Here is a 19,498-nt window from a genome sequence, read left to right on the forward strand (position 1 = left end):
AGAGCTCCACAGATTCACTGACACATGTCAGTGTGGACAGAGGACCTGCATTTTATTCCCTAGTTGATGTTCATGTTTCCTACCTATCTACATGATTTATTTACCTTTGGTTTTGTTGATTTCTCTGAGGTTGGCTGCTCACTTGATCTGGAAACTGCTTTTTCAGTATGAGCATGTTTGCTTCCTGTATCTGATGCAAGCTTAGGTTGGCTTTTTGGCTGAAACACACACACACAGAGTTAACAAGATGGTGAATACTGATACTTTTCTCTATGGAACAGTAAGTGTTACCAGTTGTGTTTTATGAAGTTTTAAATTGTTTAAATTTTAAATTAGTGTGCTATGAATACGATAAAATTTAATTTTTGGTACGAAATGTGATATAATGCAAATCCATCTCCCCCAGTTCAGCAAGAATCACAGGAGTAAAGTGCAAATTCCATTGTTGTCACAAGGTGGCACCATTTCAGCCAGAATAACAAATACCAGTAAGTCTTGAGTGACAGGTGAGAATTTTATCTCTCACACAGAAAAAAACCTTTACCTTCTGATACCAAGTCCTAATGATGATCACTTACCTCTGTGTGTTCCTTTGGCTTTACTTCTTGGGATTTTTTCTCAGGAACCACAGATGGCTGTCGATTTCAAAACATAAAATCTCAATTACATTGGAGTCCATTGTTTTCATATTTCCAAAGAGGCTCAAGAACAAAGTTCCCAATTAGACCATCCTATCTGTCTCAGGAAAGGCCCACCTAGAGAAGCAGACCTGTGCTGTCTGGTCAACAGTAATCCCACCAACAGTCTCATAATAACAATTACAGGAGAATAATGAAAAACTTGGTATTTTTTTCCAGAATGATTGTTCAATAGGTATGAATTCCAAAATGATTGTTTCCTACAATTCATGCAGATCATTTGATAACTGCAGATCCTTTCACAGAGAGGTCAAATGATCACTGTGACCTCTGACTTGTTGATAGGGTTTTCTACTTTAAAGTTTAAAACAACATTTTCTTTCACAGAAGATGAAGAACATTGTGTTTTCTTCAATTTAATGATTTGAATAGTATTTTGACCTTAATACTTTGTATATATTCTATTACAAACAGAAAAGGAGGTATCCCCAGAAACCCAATTCTCCTGAGATTGGGCAGATAACCAAAGCCATGTACATATGGAGCAGAGACAACTACCACGTAGCTGCTGAGCTCTTCCTCTATAGCACACCATAGAATTACATCCTCAGGAGCCACCAAGAGGCCTCCCACAAAAATCAGCTATGGCTCATCGGTCATGCACATGACCTCACCTTGCCTGCACTTCGAAGTACTTCAGATTAAAAGCACCTTTGTGTTTTGTCACCAGGAACCTTATGATCTTATCTGAGTATTTGCTTAACCACCCTTAAATGAAATAAAGCACAGCATCTTAGGGAGATACATTTGCCTTGCTTGCAGACACCCTGGGGTCCATCTCCATGTGGACATAGACTGGCTTTTGGTCTGGACAGCCATGAGTCAGGCAAGCAAGAGAAGCTGTTCCCAAGGGCAAGTCAGAGCAGTGTCCTGAGTACTGATAACTAGCTCTACCAACTAAGATAAAACTGTCAAGAGAAACCCGGCAGCCTCTTAGGAAGGACTCATCTTCAAGTTACCTAGGTGCTCAGCAGACACATTTATTCCTGATGTCTCCTCTTTAAAGTAATAGGATGCTCATTACTTTCTGTCCTTCTCCTTTGTTCCTGTTGCTTATTTTTTTTGGAACAATTAGTTCACCTATAGCAAAAATCTAGATTTGAACAAAATGCCTTTTTAAGTATATTGTTTACATTTAAAAATGCTATACATCCATTAAAAAAATGTATGGATTCAATGTTATAATTATTTCATATATACTCTACATAATCATGTTAAGAAAGGTAATCTAGAATTAATGGAATTAGCTTACAAAAATCTGTTATCATTCAGTAGCACCAAAGGAGGAAATGTGGTTATTTGTTTTCATTGCAAACAACCCAAATAAGGCACTAGTTGACTTAAATCACTTACCTTAGTTGACTGTGACTTCACAGATTCTGTTTTTACAGCCTAAATTCAGGAAAAAAAGTAAATAAATAATGACAGGCAGGAAAAATAGACATAGTTTACACAGTTTAACACTGATTTTCTTTAAGGAAGCTCAAAAGAAATGATTTAACGTAATTATAAGCTTTATGACTTAAGTTTATCACACTATGCTTGGAATTGTCACTCTTTAGATACACACTCAAGCATACTTAAGTCTGCTCTTACAATTCAAAAGGCATTTTACATTTTACTTCTGCTATGTGTATCAAAGTTATGTACAGATTTATTACTAAGAACATTGCAGCTAAGATGTAAGCAAAATAAAAGAAAAACTCTTAAGTCTTCAAAGTCACTAACATGGTTGATCTCTTTATCCATGAAATATACACCACAAGTATCAACTGATAGTGTGACATGATGGGATGATAGCAGAATTGAGGGCACAGAAAGGCAGTGAAATTTATTTTTAGCACCAGAATGTGAATGATAGGTAACTAAGCTTACTGGGGAGTCTGTGATGGGTCAGAGTTACACAGCATTTGTGAACGGCAATTATAAGCATGTGCCAAGCAGCTGAAGTGACCATTAGTAAACAGAAATGTACCCTAGCACATTGAACCACATCACCTGTTTTTTGTGTCTTTTCTTGTTAGGAGAATGAGGTCCTTCCATCTGTTTGCTGACTGGAATAGCCTAATATAAGAGCACAGCCCAAGTGTGATTTTATTTTATCTGACAGTCAAATATGTAACATGTGTAAACAGAGCTAACATGTTTATATAAAGACACGTTTGACTCATTTGTTGCATCTACTCTATCCATACTCTATCCTACAGCTTCAAGAAGCTGCAGGTGCTTAAATTCTAAAGTCTCAAACAAATATTTTGGTTTGGATTTACTTTTTTTTGGTGATAAGAAATCTGTAAGATTTCCATTGATGAAATTAATTTCTAATCCCTTTCCTTCTCTGTATAAATGCTGCTTGAGGAATATTTTTTCCAACTGTATTTCTAATGTTTGGTTACAACCGAATGACTACTCACAGGGTCTTATAAGAAGTATTCTGGAATTTTGTCAAGATAATCTTACAATTTTCTAAATAGTGCACAACAATAAAAATCTATAGATCTAAAGTTCTAGGACTACTTCTGAGGAGCTGGTTGTGACTTGGGATCTGTAGTATTTTACAGAGTTTTACCCAACCAAAGGTTACTTGTGTCAAAAAAGATAGTCCCTAAGGTACCATAAGACAAAGAGAGAGAAAAAGGGATAAAAAAGTGTCTTTGAGAAGGTTATTGTTGAAAACTTCCCCAATCTGGGGAAGGATAGTCTTTCAGGCCATGGAGGTGTACAGGTCTCCCAATGCAAGGGACCAAGGAGGACAACACCAAGACATATAATAATTAAAATGGCAAAGATCAAGAATAAGGACAGACTATGAAAAGCAGCCAGAGAGAGAAATAAGATCACATGCAAAGGAAAGCCCATCAGGCTAACATCAGACTTCTCAGCAGAAACCTTACAGGCTGGAAGGGAGTGGCATAATGTATTTAATGCCATGAAGCAGAAGGGCCTGGAACCAAGATTACTTTATCTGGCAAGATTATCATTTAAATTTGAAGGAGGGATTAAACAATTTTCAGATAAGCAAAAGCTGAGAGAATTTACCTCCCACAAACCATCTCTACAGTCTATTTTGGAGGGTCTGCTATAGATGGAAGTGTTCCTAAGGCTAAAAAGGTGTCACAAGAGATAATAAAACCACAGTAAAGAAGGTAGAAAGTTAATTACTAAACAAATGCAAAATTAAATCAACTACCCCCAAAGTCAGTCAAGGGATAGACAAAGAGTACAGAATATGACACTTAATATATAAAGAATGGAGGAGGAAGAAAAAGGAGGAGAAAAAAAGAACCTTTAGATTGTGTTTGTAATAGCATACTAACTGAGTTAAAGACTCTTAAATAGTAAGGAAGTTACCCTTGAACCTTTGGTAACCATGAATCTAAAGCCTGTAATGGCAATAAGTACATACCTATCGATAATCACACTAAATGTAAATGGTCTGAATGCACCAATCAAGACACAGAGTCACTGAATGGATAAAAAAACAAGACCCATCTATATGCTGCCTACAAGAGACTCACTCTAAACCCAAAGCAATTCACAGACTAAAAGTAAAGGGATGGAAAAAGATAGTTCATGCAACTAAAAGGGATAAAAAAGCAGGAGTTGCAGTACTTGTATCAGACAAAATAGACTTCAAAACAAAGAAAGTAACAAGAGACAAAGAAAGACATTACATAATGATAAAGGGGTCAATCCAACAAGATATAACCATTATAAATATCTATGTACCCAACACAGGAGCACCGACATATGTGAAACAACTACTAACAGAATTAAAAGGGGAAATAGAATGCAATTCATTCTAGGAGACTTCAACACTCCACACACTCCAAAGGACAGATCCACCAGACAGAAAATAAGTAAGAAGACAGAGACATTGAACGACACATTAGAACAGATGGACCTAACAGACATCTACAGAACTCTACACCCAAAAGCGGCAGGATACACATTCTCCTGAAGTGCACATGGAACATTTTCAAGAATAGATCATATACTAGGCCACAAAAAGAGCCTCAGTAAATTCAAAAAGATTGAAATTATACCATCAGCTTCTCAGACCACAAAGATTTGAAGCTAGAAATAAATTACACAAACAAAATGAAAAATTCCACAAATACATGGAGGCTTAACAATATGCTCCTAAATAACCAATGGATCAATGACCAATTAAAAACGGAGATCAAGCAATATATGGAGACAAATGAAAACAGTAATTCAACACCGCCAAATCAGTGGAGCGCAGTGAAGGCTGTGCTAAGAGGGAAGTATATTGTAATACAGGCATACCTCAGGAAAGAAGAACTATCCCATATGAACAGCCTAAATTCACAATTATTGAAACTAGGAATAAATTCACAATTATTGAAAGTAGGAAAAGAAGAACAAATGAGGCCCAAAGTCAGTAGAAGGAGGGACATAATAAAGAAAGGAGTATAAATAAATAAAATCAAGAAGAATAAAACAATAGAAAGAATCAATGAAAGCAAGAGCTGGTTCTTTGAGAAAATAAACAAAATAGATAAACCCCTAACCAGACTTATCAAGAAAAAAAAAAAGAGACTCTACACACATAAACAGAATCAAAAAGGAGAAAGGAAAATTTCTATGGACACCACAGAAATACAAAGAATTGTTAGAGAATACTATGAAAAATTATATGCTAACAAGTTAGATAACCTAGAAGAAATGGACAACTTTTTAGAAAAATACAACCTTCAAGGCTGACCTGGAAAGAAATAGAAAATCTGAACAGACCAATTACCAGCAACAAAATTAAACTGGTAATCAAAAAACTACCTAAGAACAAAACTCCTTGACCAGATGGCTTCACCGCTGAATTTTACCAAACATTTAGTGAAGACCTAATACCCATCCTCCTTAAATTTTTCCCAAAATATAGAAGAGGAAATACTTCCAAACTCATTCTATGAGGCCAGTATCACTCTAATACCAAAACCAGGCAAAGACACCACACACAAAAAAAATTACAGACCAATATCCCTGATGAACATAGATGCAAAAATACTCAACAAAATATTAGCAAACCGAATTCAAAAATACATCAAAAAGATCATCCATCATGAACAAGTAGGATTTATTCCAGGGATGCAAGGATGGTACGATATTAGAAAATTCATCATCATCATCCACCACATTAACAAAACAAAGGACAAAAACCACATGATCATCTCCATAGATGCCGAAAAAGCATTTGACAAAATTCAACATCTATTCATGATAAAATCTCTCACCAAATGGGTATAGAGGGCAAGTATCTCAATATAATAAAATCCATATACAACAAACCCACAGCCAACATCATATTAAACAGTGGGAAGCTGAAAACCTTTCCTTTACAATAGGGAATAAGACAAGGATACCCACTCTCTCCACTTTTATTCAACATAGTTCTGGAGGTCCTCGCCATGGTAATCAGATAAAAAAAAAGAAATAAATGGCATCCAGATTGGTAAAGAAGAAGTTAACTGTCACTGTTTGCAGATGACAGGATACTGTACATAAAAATCCCTAAAGACACCACTCCAAAATGACTAGTTCTAATATCTGAATTCAGCAAAGTTGCATGATACAAAATTAATACACAGAAATATGTTGCATTCCTATACACAAACAATGAACTAGCTGAAAGAGAAATCAGGAAAACAATTCCATTCATAACTGCATCAAAAAGAATAAAATATCTAGGAATAAACCTAACCAAGGAAGTGAAAGACCTATATTCCAAAACTACAAGACACTCATGAGAGAAATTAAAGAAGAGACCAATAAATGGAAACACAACCCGTGTACATGGATAGGAAGAATTAATACTGTCAAAATGGCCATCCTGCCAAAAGAATCTACAGATGCAATGCAATCCCTATCAAAATACCAACAACATTCTTCAATGAACTAGAGCAAACAGTTCTAAAATTCATATGGAACCACAAAAGACCCAGAATTGCCAAAGCAATCCTGAGAAGGAAGAATAAAGCAGGGGGGATTACACTCCCCAACTTCAAGCTCTCCTACAGAGCCACAATAATCAAGATAATTTGGGACTGGTACAACAGCAGAACAATAGACCAATGGAACAGACTAGAGAGCCCTGATATAAACCCAAGCATATATGGTCAATTAATATATGGACAAAGGAGCCATGGACATACAATGGGGAAATGACAAGCCTCCTCAACAGGTGGTGTTGGCAAAACTGGACAGCTACATGCAAGAGAATGAAACTGGATTATAGTCTAACCCCATACACAAAAGTAAACTCGACATGGATCAAAGATCTGAATGTACATCATGAAACCATATAACTCTTAGAAGACAACATGGGCAAAAATCTCCTGAATATGAACATGAGCAACTTTTTCCTGAATGCATCTCCTCGAGCAAGGGAAACAAAAGCAAAAATGTACACATGGGACTACATCAAACTAAAAAGCTTCTGTACAGCAATGGGCACCATCAACAGAACAAAAAGGCATACTACAGTATGGGAGAATATATTTGTAAATGACACATCCTACAAGGGGTTAACCTCCAAAATATATAAAGAACTCACATGCCTCAACACCCAAAAAACAAATAACCTGATTAAAAAATGGGTGGAGGATATGAAGAGACAATTCTCCAAAGAAGAAATTCAGATGACCAACAGACACATGAAAAGATGCTCCACATCGCTAATTATCAGGGAAATAAAAACGACAATGAGATACCACCTCACACCAGTTAGGACAGCCAACATCTTAAAGACTAAGAACAACAAATGTTGGCAGGATGTGGAGAAAGGGGAACCTTCCTAACACTGCTGGTGGGAATATAAGCTAGTTCAACCTTTGTGGAAAGGAATATGCAGGTTCCTCAAAGAACTAAAATTAGAAATACCATTTGACCCAGGAATTCCACAATTAGGAATTTACCCAAAGAATATAATTTCTCAGATTCAAAAAGACATATGCACCCCTATGTTTACTGCAGCACTATTTACAATAGCCAAGATATGGAAACAACCTAAGTGTCCATCAGTAGATGAATGGATAAAGAAGATGTAGTAAATATACACAATGGAATACTATTCAGCCATAAGAAAGAAACAAATCCTACCATTTGCAACAACATGGATGGAGCTAGAAGGTACTATGCTCAGTGAATAAGCCAGGTGTAGAAAGACAAGTACCAAATGATTTCCCTCATTTGTGGAGTATAACAGCAAAGCAAAACTGAAGGACCAAAATAGTAGCAGACTCACAGACTCCAAGGGACTAGCAGTTACCAAACGGGAGGGATATGGGAGGGAGGGAGAAGGGGATTGAGGAGTATTATGATTGGCACACATGGTGTTGGGTAGAGATCATGGGGAAGACAGAGTAGCACAGAAAAGACAAGTAGTGACTCTATGGCATCTTACTACACTGATGGACAGTGACTGCAATGGGGTATGGGGGGGACTCGATAATATGGGTGAATGTAGTAAACACATTGTTTTTTCATGTGAAAGCTTTATAAGAGTGTACATCAATAATATCTTAATTAAAAAAAAAGATAGTCCCTTAAGTATGCACATGCATTCTTGGTACAGGCAAGATACGAAGTAAGAATAAAATTTGATTCAATGATTATGAACTTTTCCGAGTAAGATGAAAAATTAGGCTTAATGCTTCTTGCCATTTCTTTCTCTTTTATCTGTTGGTATCAGCATAAATGCCTATTTTTTAATTATATTATCTGAATAAGCTAACACTAAATCCTCTTAATTTACAATGTCTTGTGCTACAGTAATAAATATATACATGTTCTTTACATAATGGACTCTTTATGCCAACATGCTTACTGTTTTGGGGAGAAAACAAAGTTAATGATCAAAGGAATCTTTTTAAAGAATTTTAAATTTTGGATCCTTTCAAACTGGAACTTTGTTAACAAGTTTCTGTATATGCTACTAGGCTTTTTTTGAGTTTATGCAAATGTATTTTTAAAATGATTAACAAGGAAAATGAGCCAGTTGGTTTTCTAGTGGTTTCAATCTATTAATAGTTTCTAATTTGGATTCTGCCAATCAAGATTTTGAATGGACAAACTCTAGAGTACAATCAAGAATGTACACTCATGGACACAAGCAGCTTATAATGAAATGCACATTTTATTCAGTAATTGCTAACATTTCTTTAATTTATTTTTGGTGGTGGTGATGGTGCTGCTGCTGAACTTAATAATGATGACAATGATAACTAATGTGTATTGATCACTTCCTAGTACTGGGGGCTGTTACAAACTTCACATGTGCCAACTTACCTAGTCCTTATAATAATCCCTTGCACATCCCCATTTCATGGATGAGAAACTGAGGCACACAGAAGTTAAATAATTTCCCAAGGATGCCCAGAGTGGAGCTGGGTTGTGTTCTCTACCACTGCACCACAATGCCTCTCCAGGTCTAGCCACTCCTGCTGGGTACCTGCTGTGGGACAGGCACTGCCCATATGCTTTTTTCTCCACACAGTTTGGTGAGAGGTACTATTATCATTCTCCAGACTATTCAGATAAGGAAACCAATGCAAAGAGTTTTTCAACATCAGCAAGTGTGGAACCAGGATTCTAAGCCCGGCCACCTGGCTCCAATGTCCATGCTACATAGCCTCTCAGGTCTCGTCCTGGTTAGAAATGGTTTTACCTTCCATCTTAAACACAGTAGTATGACTACCAATTCTAATGTGCCAGGGGCAAGACAGACAAAAATTACATCTCAATATATCACCTTGCTTCAGAGCTAGACTGGCTTTCATTGAAAGGAGTACAACAAGACAAGGATTTGGTACAGGTATTATCTTGAATTAACATCTTTTCTCTAAAAGCTCAAACTATTTGGAGAAAAAAGCTCATCATGTTCACAAAAATCCCCAAGATGAGGCTAGGACAAATGTTATGAGTCTAACATCAGAAGCACATGAAGATAAGATGATTAATGAGGCGGTGTGATTCAAATCCACCAAGGAAAGAGAACTGAGGCCAAAAGGGGCCCTGAGTCTGCTGCTGGTGACACTTCATCATGCACATCTCAGCTTTTACTTTTGCTCTCTTCTCTCTTTCCTCTTTCCTCCAGTTCTGTAGGACTGCCAGGAGTTCTCATGATTAACGCTTGTAATGGAGGAAGAGTTTGCTGACATTTGCTCTAGAAAACAGGCACACTTGAAATAAGCATTAATCCTCAGGCTGACAGTCAGGGGAAGTGTACTGGAAGCAGGCAATGGGTCAGATGAAAACCAAAATAATAATAGGAAAATTCTGTATCTCTGGCTCTCCTTTCTTCAGTTTTCATGGGCTCTAAGTTCAGTGAGAATTTGTTTGTGTGGATGTTCCTACTATAGTCTAAAGATTATTCTAAGATCAGGTTTTTAAAAAAAGATTAATCTGGTAAAATAAGCAATGACAGCTAGTAGATTAATTATGGATCAGATAATGTATATTTTGAAAAACAAGAAATTACTGTAAATGTAAATACCAAATAAGGACAATTATGGATTAAAAATAAATTAAAAAATTTAAATAGATGCTAAATGACAGTTAAAAGAGCTTAGACTTGGACAGTATGTTTCAAGATATTTGCAATGTCCTTTAAAAACAGTTCATGATAAGGCCATAGGATCCCTCGATAGTATTAAATTATGGTGGCAGTACTAAACTACGGCATAGGATCCTAATGGGACAGCAAATAATATAGACAACAGAAAGCAAATTTGTCGATTTTAAACAAGAGCAACTTAATAATGATGAAGCTGGGGTGACTCTTAAAGGCACTAAGGAATTATAAGGATTAGTTGACAGCATCTTGAAAATGCTTCCTCTTTAATCCTCCACTCCAGAACATTCCCAAGACACAGAGCCTGAGACATGGTATCTAAGGGACAAGGCTCAAGGCAGCTTCAGCCAACTCTTCAGGACTAGGCTTACTCCCTGTTGCGACTCCACTGGAGGACATTCTTTTATTTTTTTTCTCCTAAAATTCCAAGAAATAATTATTTCAATAAATCCCAAATATAGCTCAACAAAGTGTTAGCAAGAACACAGTGCCCTACATGACTCAATTTTAGAAACTTCAGAAAGTATATGAAATAACCAATATTTGTGTCACATCTTTCCATGTTTACTAAGTGTAACCTTTCTCCTCCTTACATTTAGTTTTAAATGGCCAAAATAATCAAAATAGTTTAGGAAGAATTTATATTCTTCTTGAGATCCAGATAAATGTACTTAGAGAGATTATCTTACAATTAAAAAAAACTCAATTAAGTCTAGGACCAACACACCTCTGGGTGACTACCCTGCCTTAGATACTCCAAAACAAGGTGGATGGTATCTGAGGTAACTATTCAAAGGAAAGCTGAGTCTCCAAAGACCCTCATAAACTAGGAAGAAAACACTTACTTCTGCAACTTAAGCTTTTAGGACACATAACTCATCTGTTAACAATTAGTCTACATTTGTTTTGCTTTACAATATAATCAACTTAAAGTCATTCATCCAAGTTGACCTGTGAAGACTTCATACCTTGGCTTCTGTGGGATTCATACCGGAAGACTTGCTGGTTGAAGCAGAGGCAGCTGACACCTAGAAAGGAAATAAACAGAAAGTCTGGTTTCCTTAGCCTACAACCGACTTCACCCTTCAGCTCCTCTTAACCATACTTGCTCTTAACTCTTTACTGTGGTTTTACCTCATCTAGAGTACCACTCCCGCAAAGGCCCAAAAGGTAGTGTCATCCCATGGGTAAAAGCCTTTATAAGCAGATCAAATGGGTTCAGATTTTGGATGTGCTACTTAACAATCTTGGACATGTTACTTAAATTTCCTGATCTTGTTTCTCCTTTCTCATTTTTCCTTTAGTAGATGACAACTATCTTGTAAATTTGTTACTGCCTGCTATGTAAGTGCTCAGTAAATATCATACTTATTTATGTTATTTTCAGGAAGAACATGGACTTTTAGACTTGACAGACTTTTGTTCAAATGTCAGCTCTGCTAATTTTGTGATTGTGAGCATTAGTTTCCCAGGTATATAAAATGGGAGCAACAATATCTATTTTGCAGGGTTGTATTTGAAATAATAAAATATCCAACACATTGTAGATGCTTATAAAATTACTAGTGCATCATCCCCAAGATATTATACAGGACAGAAGGACCAGGATGTTACTCAAGACCAGGAAACAGACTCAGGTAGATGAGAACTGTCCTGCCAGTGCCATGTAAAGAGGAGAGGGCGAAAGCAGGGATGCAAAGAGAACGCTGTTGTATTGTCCGTCTCATCTAGGCTCCTCCTCAGAGGGCAAGAGGTGATGAGTGGTGACTCAAGTATTAAGAAACACTTTTCTCAGGATACAAGGGGGTGGTGGAATCAGCCCCTTCATCTAATCACTCAGGCAGCTGGATGTGCACACGGACACTTGCATGGGATGGAGCATTACTTTGGTACTTAGCTTACATTACCCTGGTTAATAAGTACATAATTACTTCCTTTGCCAATTCCACCCCAGGCTCACTTAAACCTCCTTAACATTTGTGTTGGTTAGGTTTTAAAGCCCAGGGATTCCATCTGGCATGAGTTGCCTTCTTAAGTAACTGGCTCTCAGTAAACAGCTGCTGCCCAGCCAACATATACCAAGAGCCCTGTCTCTGATGCCAGGCCCTGAGCCACTTCAGAGGCATCAGGAGGAGCCCATCCCGGCCATCGCCCTGCGCCCCGACCCCCACCACTATCACTCAAGGTGACTGTATAAACCCACTGTTACCCAGGGGTCGTGAACCAAATCACCTGCCCCACAAACCTTACTTAATGTAGAACATGTTGCTGCTTTAGTAAATTACCACAGTATACAGACAAAAGCCCAAAGCATTAGTATATTTATTTTTCAAAGATAATCACATGAACTTAACTATTCCTGAGCACCCTAAGGCACCCCCCACCCCAACACACACCCCTCCCTGGTCACTGCAGCAGGCATTATGGAGTGGCCTCTCCTAAGTTCTCTTTTGGATAAAGAGCTGGAAGATGAACCAAAGTAGATTTTCCCCCCAAATGAATGGTTTTGTCTTTCCACAATTAGAACTGGTTGTACAAATTTCCACTCGAACACACCAATTCCACTTTGCCACATCCCCCCCATCAACAATTTCCCTCAGCCGCGGAAAATCATCAAAGACCAAATACTCTACATGAAAGTGCTTTTTACGCTGCAAATCTTCAGGTGAACATTTTTCTTTTCTAAACATCCAATTTTATTAAAGCATTCTTTAAATCACATAGTCTTGGGGATTCCAATCTGCCTCCCTACTTTTAAAGTAATAGCTGTATGTGATCCTCAAGTGCTAGAAAGATGACTTTCAAAGGCTCACCTAGAACAGTAAATACACAGAGTAACTACAAATAAGTGTGGAGCAGGTTACTGTGGGAATTTAGCTGGGGGCCTTGGCCCCACCAGTTCCCAGCACAGATTCCCCATGAACGTTTGATACCATCACTAAGGCACTAAATATCCTGAAACTGAAATAGGAAAGTGACTCATGGGGTCTGGAAACAATCCCCCACCCATTGTGAACACATTCATCTCCAGCTAACTGTAGTTTGTTCAATTTCTATTCTATTTATAAAGCCAGGACCTTTCATTATTTATTATCTCTGGTGAGGGACTGAATAGACTTTCCTTTTAAATCTTCTATATGGTTTGAATTCTAATCATGGGTGTGAATTAACTGATAATTTAAATTTTTGAAGTTAATCCATACATCTTTGAAGAGCTTTATAGATAAACTTTTAATATGTATGTTTTAAGCAGATGAGGAAAATGGTATCTCACAGAAGCTAAGTGACCTGTCAAATTTACACAGTTCACGAGCTCCACAAGTATTTATCCAGATGGTAGTTTGTGGCAGATATTAAGTGAAAGGAACACAGTGGTGACACACAGTCACATCCCTCCTCTTGCAAAAGTTATAGTCTAGTTGGGGATGACATTAATAGAATAACCACTTCAATAATTACTTGTTTAAGTGCTATAAAAGGATATCACCAGCCCCTATGAACACAGAGTTAGCAACCAGAGTTAGTTCAGGGGACAGTCGGGAAGGTGACACTGCAGAAGTGACAGTTAATGTGGTGATTAAAGAAGGAGGAGACATTTTCAAGGCAAACGCCTGGGAGGATCCTGCCTGCTGGGTGCGCTGGGGCTGGGACCTCGGCCACATGATTTCTAAACCAGTGACTCTTGGCCATAGGACCTACCATTCAGCTGCTCCTGTTAGCATCAAGGAGTAGCCAGTTTCAAAGCACGTCAGATACCAAAATACCTCTATGGAATTAGGGTTGTATATCAGACTGAGGTGCAGCAATAGCAATACTCTCCCTCCCAAATGGCCCATGCAGATCTCTTAACATCCAGAGTATTATTAGTGACTTATAAACTTAAATTAAGGCATAAATCAGAGTAACAAAGAGCAGAGAAAAAGTACCTCATTATAATCATTCTCTACCCACCCACACATTCAACAATTGCTATTTAAAAAGCAGTAAGACAGGGACTGAGGATACACAAAGAAGATGGCCCCATCACAGCCTCGGAGGAGTTTGGAGTCCAGTGCGAAAAAGAGATGTCAAGCAGGGTTACCTTACAACTCAAGTGTTCTAACAGGGGTATGAAGAAAATCCCTTTGACAAATGTTTGAGTTCTCAATTTCACGCCCACCTCAAACAGTCTTGCTGAATTGTCAAGCTGCATTAAAATAAGCCAATACTGATAATAAAAGAGTCACTGCAGCCTAGGAAAAACTGTATTTAATCCTGCACTTAACCAGTATAGCATCTTATTTTCTGACATGATTTGACAAGTTTGTTTGCTTGTTACAGTTATAAATTTGGAAGTTTACTGCACTAAACAATTAGAGATATGAGGGGAAGATGGTACATTCGCTTTTAAGACACCTGAGACAGAGAAACAGCTTTCATTTCTCACATATCTTTTGCAAAGGTCTCCTAGACTCCAGCCACTGAGCTCTCACGCATTCTGGCCAGATTAGTCTTCCCATATGTCACTCTCACACAGTTTCCATCTAAGGCAGAACCACAACCTGTTGTCCACTTTATCACGCAGAAACCCTTTCTCCTGCCTTTAAAAACTGGTGGGCTCCAATCCCACCCCATCTCCCACCAAGGAACAGCTGCTTCACGCAGCCAGCCCATCCCTGGCTCACAGCACACCTCCCTCATTTATCCCTTTATATTTTCACACAATTGCCTTTCCCCGGGTTGGGATGCTTATCTTCTCCAAGCACCCAAATCCTACCCGCCCTTCCTTTCAGGTGTGTCTAACTAGCTCACAGACCCTGCATTATAAGGGCTGCACTCAGTCCCTAACCGGCTTCCCCCTCCTCCAGTCCCCAGCTCACCTGTTTACAGTGCCACGTCTGGCCACATGATCACACACAGCGCCATTAATGGTCTCGGCCACTAGATGGGGCCCCTTTAAAGAGCTGTCTGTTGGGTACACTAATCTGACCCCTGCCGGTGTCTATGCAGGGCTTCTCTTTGTTTTTGCAGAATGTCTAGTGAGGCTGCCTGAGAAGAAAAGCCAGACCCAGGCCCCACCTCAACTGTCTTGTGATGCTGGATGTGAGTGGAGAGGGTTTGAGTTTGCCCACAGGCCCTGGTGAGTGGGCCAGGGTGGGAGTTAGGGGCTCCCTTAAAAGGGGCCAGAGCCTAGAGGGCTTACTCATGGATAAAATGAAAGTTCCTAAAGCCAAGATTCTCACCTGGCCCTGGTCGGCTAGCTCACTACACACCTGTGGGCAATATGTTGCTATTGACTCTATATAAAGAGCTCTGCCCAGGGGGGGTTTGCGTAACACAGTGGCATGGCTGCAAGGCTGCAGGAGAGTAGAGATGAGGCTGGAGTGGTGGCAGTGCCTAGGACAGAGGCCCAGAGAGGATGGCTGTGAGGGCCGAGAGGCCCAGAGGCGGAGACCGGCTTGCTGCATGCAGACTCCCTCTGAATGGATGAGATTTTAGTGATTGACCTGCCACTGTGGGAATAAAGTTGGGTGTAACACTTTCACCCCAAGAACGTTCTACTGTCATTTCTTAGGTCACAGTGAATCCCCAGGGAACTTGCCTGGGGCTGAATCCCACTGGCAAGCCACTTGTCCACTCTGCCCCTATTACATCTGGCCGATGAAAAGATCATTCTCTCAGCTCCTTACTTCTCTACTCTAGAGTATCGTCACTTCATTTGCTGGGGGCTTCCAGAGACTCCCAGCTTCCTGGAAATCCTCGGCACCTCCCCTCGGGTCACAGGGGCTCTCCTGGATCTCTCCCGGTGTCCCCAGCTGGCTGGTTTAGAGCGCACACAGTGGGCCAGCCGACGAGTCAGCTCTGGGCCCAGACCTGGCTCCCTGGGTTGGCTTTCCCATGTCTCGTGGCCTGGAACGCTGCTCGCAGCTCACCCGCTCATGCGCCTTTGTTGAGGGACACTAAGAACGCAGCCTCCTTTTCCACCTGACAATCCTGCGGCACCCTCACTTAGATCGCTGACCATCCTGCCCTCTCCCACAGGCCGCTGTGACACAAGGAGGAACCACAGGTTCTCCCCCCAGCCCTCTTCCCTTTCCTTCCACAAGCCTGTTCCACTTGCTCCCTTCTTCTGTTCTTTAATCTTCAGTAACAAGCCCTCCACTTTCTCTATTACTGCTCCCTAAGAAAGTTGATTTCTGCCATGACTAGCTATATTTATTAAGTGACCTGTTCACCATACCTTTTCAGTAGCTTTACTTTATCACCAGGCCACATTATTTTACCTTAATGTGAGGAAACTGAGAAAGACAGATGCATGCTCAACTCCCTGCTACTGCAAGTATTAATACACAGTCATTAATCCCCTGGAGCCTCCATTCCCTTCTAAAATGGGAGTAAAACCACCTGCCTCTGGAGTTGCTGTAAGGCCAAATAGCATAATGTAGGGAACTCATCAGGCCCTGATTACCTAGGTTCAGGCCCAGTGCTGGCTCCAGACCTTATCACCACCCATCCTCTACATCTCTATTGTCACCCCCACTCCCGGTATCTCCCACACCTGGAACCCATCAGGACCCTTCTAGTACTTTCCATGCCTTGTTCTCTCCTGTTCCATCCCAACCCCAATCTCGAGTACCCAATTCTCAGTCTATAGCTGCCTAATTTATCCAAAATAGATGTGTACCATGTTCCCACTCTGATGAAATACTAAATTTTCAATATGCTAGATAAGGTACAAATGTCTTCTACCTAAACTTCCAACTCTCCATTATTGGCCTAACTACTTACTCCACTATTTCTCTCACAATGGCCCATACCAGCTCTCTCCTTCAGCCAGGACGCTGTCCTTCTCATCTCATAACATCTCACCAGGCAGCATAACTCACTGGTCTAAGAGTGTGAGAAGGGACTCTGGACTTGTCTGTCTGGTGGAATTCCAGCTGACAAAGAGATTCATGTGCAACCTCGAGCAAGCTACGTAAACTCTCTGTGCCTGAGTCCTCAGCTATAAAATGGAAATAGTAACTCATTAAGGTTGTTTAAAAAATAAAAGTTAATGCACATGAACCAATTATAACATTGCTTGGCAAGTTATAAGGGGTGGGCAAATGCTAGTGAGCATTATTCACCATGATGCTCCCTCCTACCTCTGAGCCTTGCATCTCACCATTCCCACTGTCTAGGAAATCCTTTTCCTGCTCAGACCCCAGTATCCCCACCCTTGAAGATTTAGCTTAAGGCACAACACCTGGATCAGCTTTAGTTCATTGCCTTCTCAACTCTTACACTTGTTTGCACTTCTCACTTGAACACTTAATCCTATTGCTGTGTTGGAGGGTTACTGAGCTCTTTTCTAAGTGCACATCATGTCTTCTCAGTGAAGCTATAAACTGATCGAAAGGCAGGGACAATTTCTGTTCCCCACGATGCCTACCACAGTGCTGAGTATACAGGAGCAGAGAAGATAGAAAAAATCACTGCTGAGTCAAATCTTTGTTTCCATCTAGTTGTCAAAGTTTCATTTAAACAAATAATGAAATATAGTTTTAATAGCTTTTTTTTAAAAGCAAGAATCAAGAACATAATAAATAAGAAGACTGAAGCTCTAGCTGGCTCCTCAATGGCCACAATAACAGCATCAAAGCTAAAGTGAGCCTGCTGAGTTTCCAAATGCAAATTCCATGTACCACACTGGGTTTTTATGAGTGTCAGATTAGATACCAAACTTTAGGACAATTTGAGCAAAACACAAAACAGATATAAAAATTTTTCTAAATTATGAAGATCTGACAAATCAATAACTGCTTTTTAACTTTTAAAAGTAGTTCTGCTAGACGCACAACAGAAAAACAGTTCACTTCTGAACCATAGTAAGATTCTTATTTTATAACATATTTCAAATAATGAAGAAAGGAAATCATGTTTTTGTTTTTAAGAAGTTCTTTCCTCACAGGATCTTTAAGACAGAGCTGAACTTGAACTCTAAGCAGGAAGGAGCTGTGCATGAACCCTGGCACACAGCAGTAGTTTAACAAGTATTTGTTAAACAAATGTATGAATTTGTGATATTATTATCTGATAGCTCAAAAGCAACAGTATATGAGTTTTATTCAATCACCAGAAATTTTGTTCAAAGCCCAAGTCAGAAACCTGCCTAAGAAAACAGTCTAAACATCTAGTCATTACATCATCACTGCCATCACCCTGAGAGTTGTACCACGCGCGCGCGCACACACACGTCCCTGAGCAGCTTCCTGCACAACACCTGGAAGAAACAATAGGCAGTTATAGAGGGGCTTCCTAAGGAAAGCACTGACATTCTTCAGAAACATCATCTACGGATCCGGCGAGTATACAAGTTTATTTATTTTTTTTCTGTGATGATGGATTATTTATTCACCTCAGGAAATGTTCAAATGTTTGTCTATTATAATCCATGCTGTCCCATGACACACATTTTTGGAATGCTCTTAATTATTTAGCATAATAATACTGTTTTTAAAGGGACCTGCAAAGTAGTCACTTAACCAAGGAGAGCGATTAATCATAACAAAAAAAAAACATGATTCTGATGAGAGACAATGGCTCAGTTATGAAGTTGAGCCATCTCTTTGAGGGAGAACATGGCTTTGTGCCAGGAGATGTACTTAGGGCACCAACTTATACCTCATCACGTACATAATATGAGATAAAGTCGATTGTGATAGGATTGTTAAGTAAAATATGTTACAAGAGATCAGAAGAGGGAGACTATTTCTGAGATGTGTGTTTGGGAAATGGTTAGGAAAGGCTTCCCAGAAGAGATGGGAACCATTAGACTCTTGCATGTGCCAGGATCTGTGAGAGATGCTTTACAGAGCTGAGCTTAACGTGTCTTCATAAAATGCTAGAAGGTAACAATTATTAGCTATCTGCATTATATAAATGAGAAAACGGACACTTAGAGGAGGTCGGTAACTTCCCTGAGATCTCTCAGTTAGGAAGTATGGAGCCTGAGCACAGATTTGACAATAATGTCCATGAACTTTTTACTGTAAGCTGACTCCTCTACTTTGAAAAATTAAAACAAAGTATTTGGATTTTCAAAAAAATGGAGACAGAGGCTGAGGTAGGGTAGTCATTCCAGGGTAGCAAAACAGCCTGAGAAAGACTTAGAGGTAGGAAAGTACCAGAGATACTCAGTCCAGAGTATAGCCGGCCAGATGGAGTAGAACACTGCAAAATGAGG

General features: G+C 39.4%; 1 protein-coding gene across 12 annotated transcripts in view; it reads right to left on the reverse strand.

Moving 5' to 3' along the window:
• CAST (calpastatin) overlaps positions 1-19,498 on the reverse strand; it is a 130,195-nt gene that overhangs the window by 41,222 nt on the left and 69,475 nt on the right. For 8 of the 12 annotated variants that reach the window (XM_037012154.2, XM_037012156.2, XM_037012151.2 and 5 more), the window contains 5 exons: positions 11,259-11,318; positions 2,697-2,762; positions 2,052-2,090; positions 579-635; positions 105-218 (listed from right to left, as the gene is read on the reverse strand). In XM_037012154.2, coding sequence (XP_036868049.2) covers positions 105-218; positions 579-635; positions 2,052-2,090; positions 2,697-2,762; positions 11,259-11,318 — 336 coding nt within the window. The remainder of the gene's footprint in view (positions 1-104; positions 219-578; positions 636-2,051; positions 2,091-2,696; positions 2,763-11,258; positions 11,319-19,498) is intronic. The other 4 variants (XM_037012161.2, XM_037012153.2, XM_037012157.2 and 1 more) reach the window with 1 other exon arrangement.

Source organism: Manis javanica, chromosome 1, assembly GCF_040802235.1.
Source record: "Manis javanica isolate MJ-LG chromosome 1, MJ_LKY, whole genome shotgun sequence".
Lineage (NCBI taxonomy): Eukaryota > Metazoa > Chordata > Mammalia > Pholidota > Manidae > Manis > Manis javanica.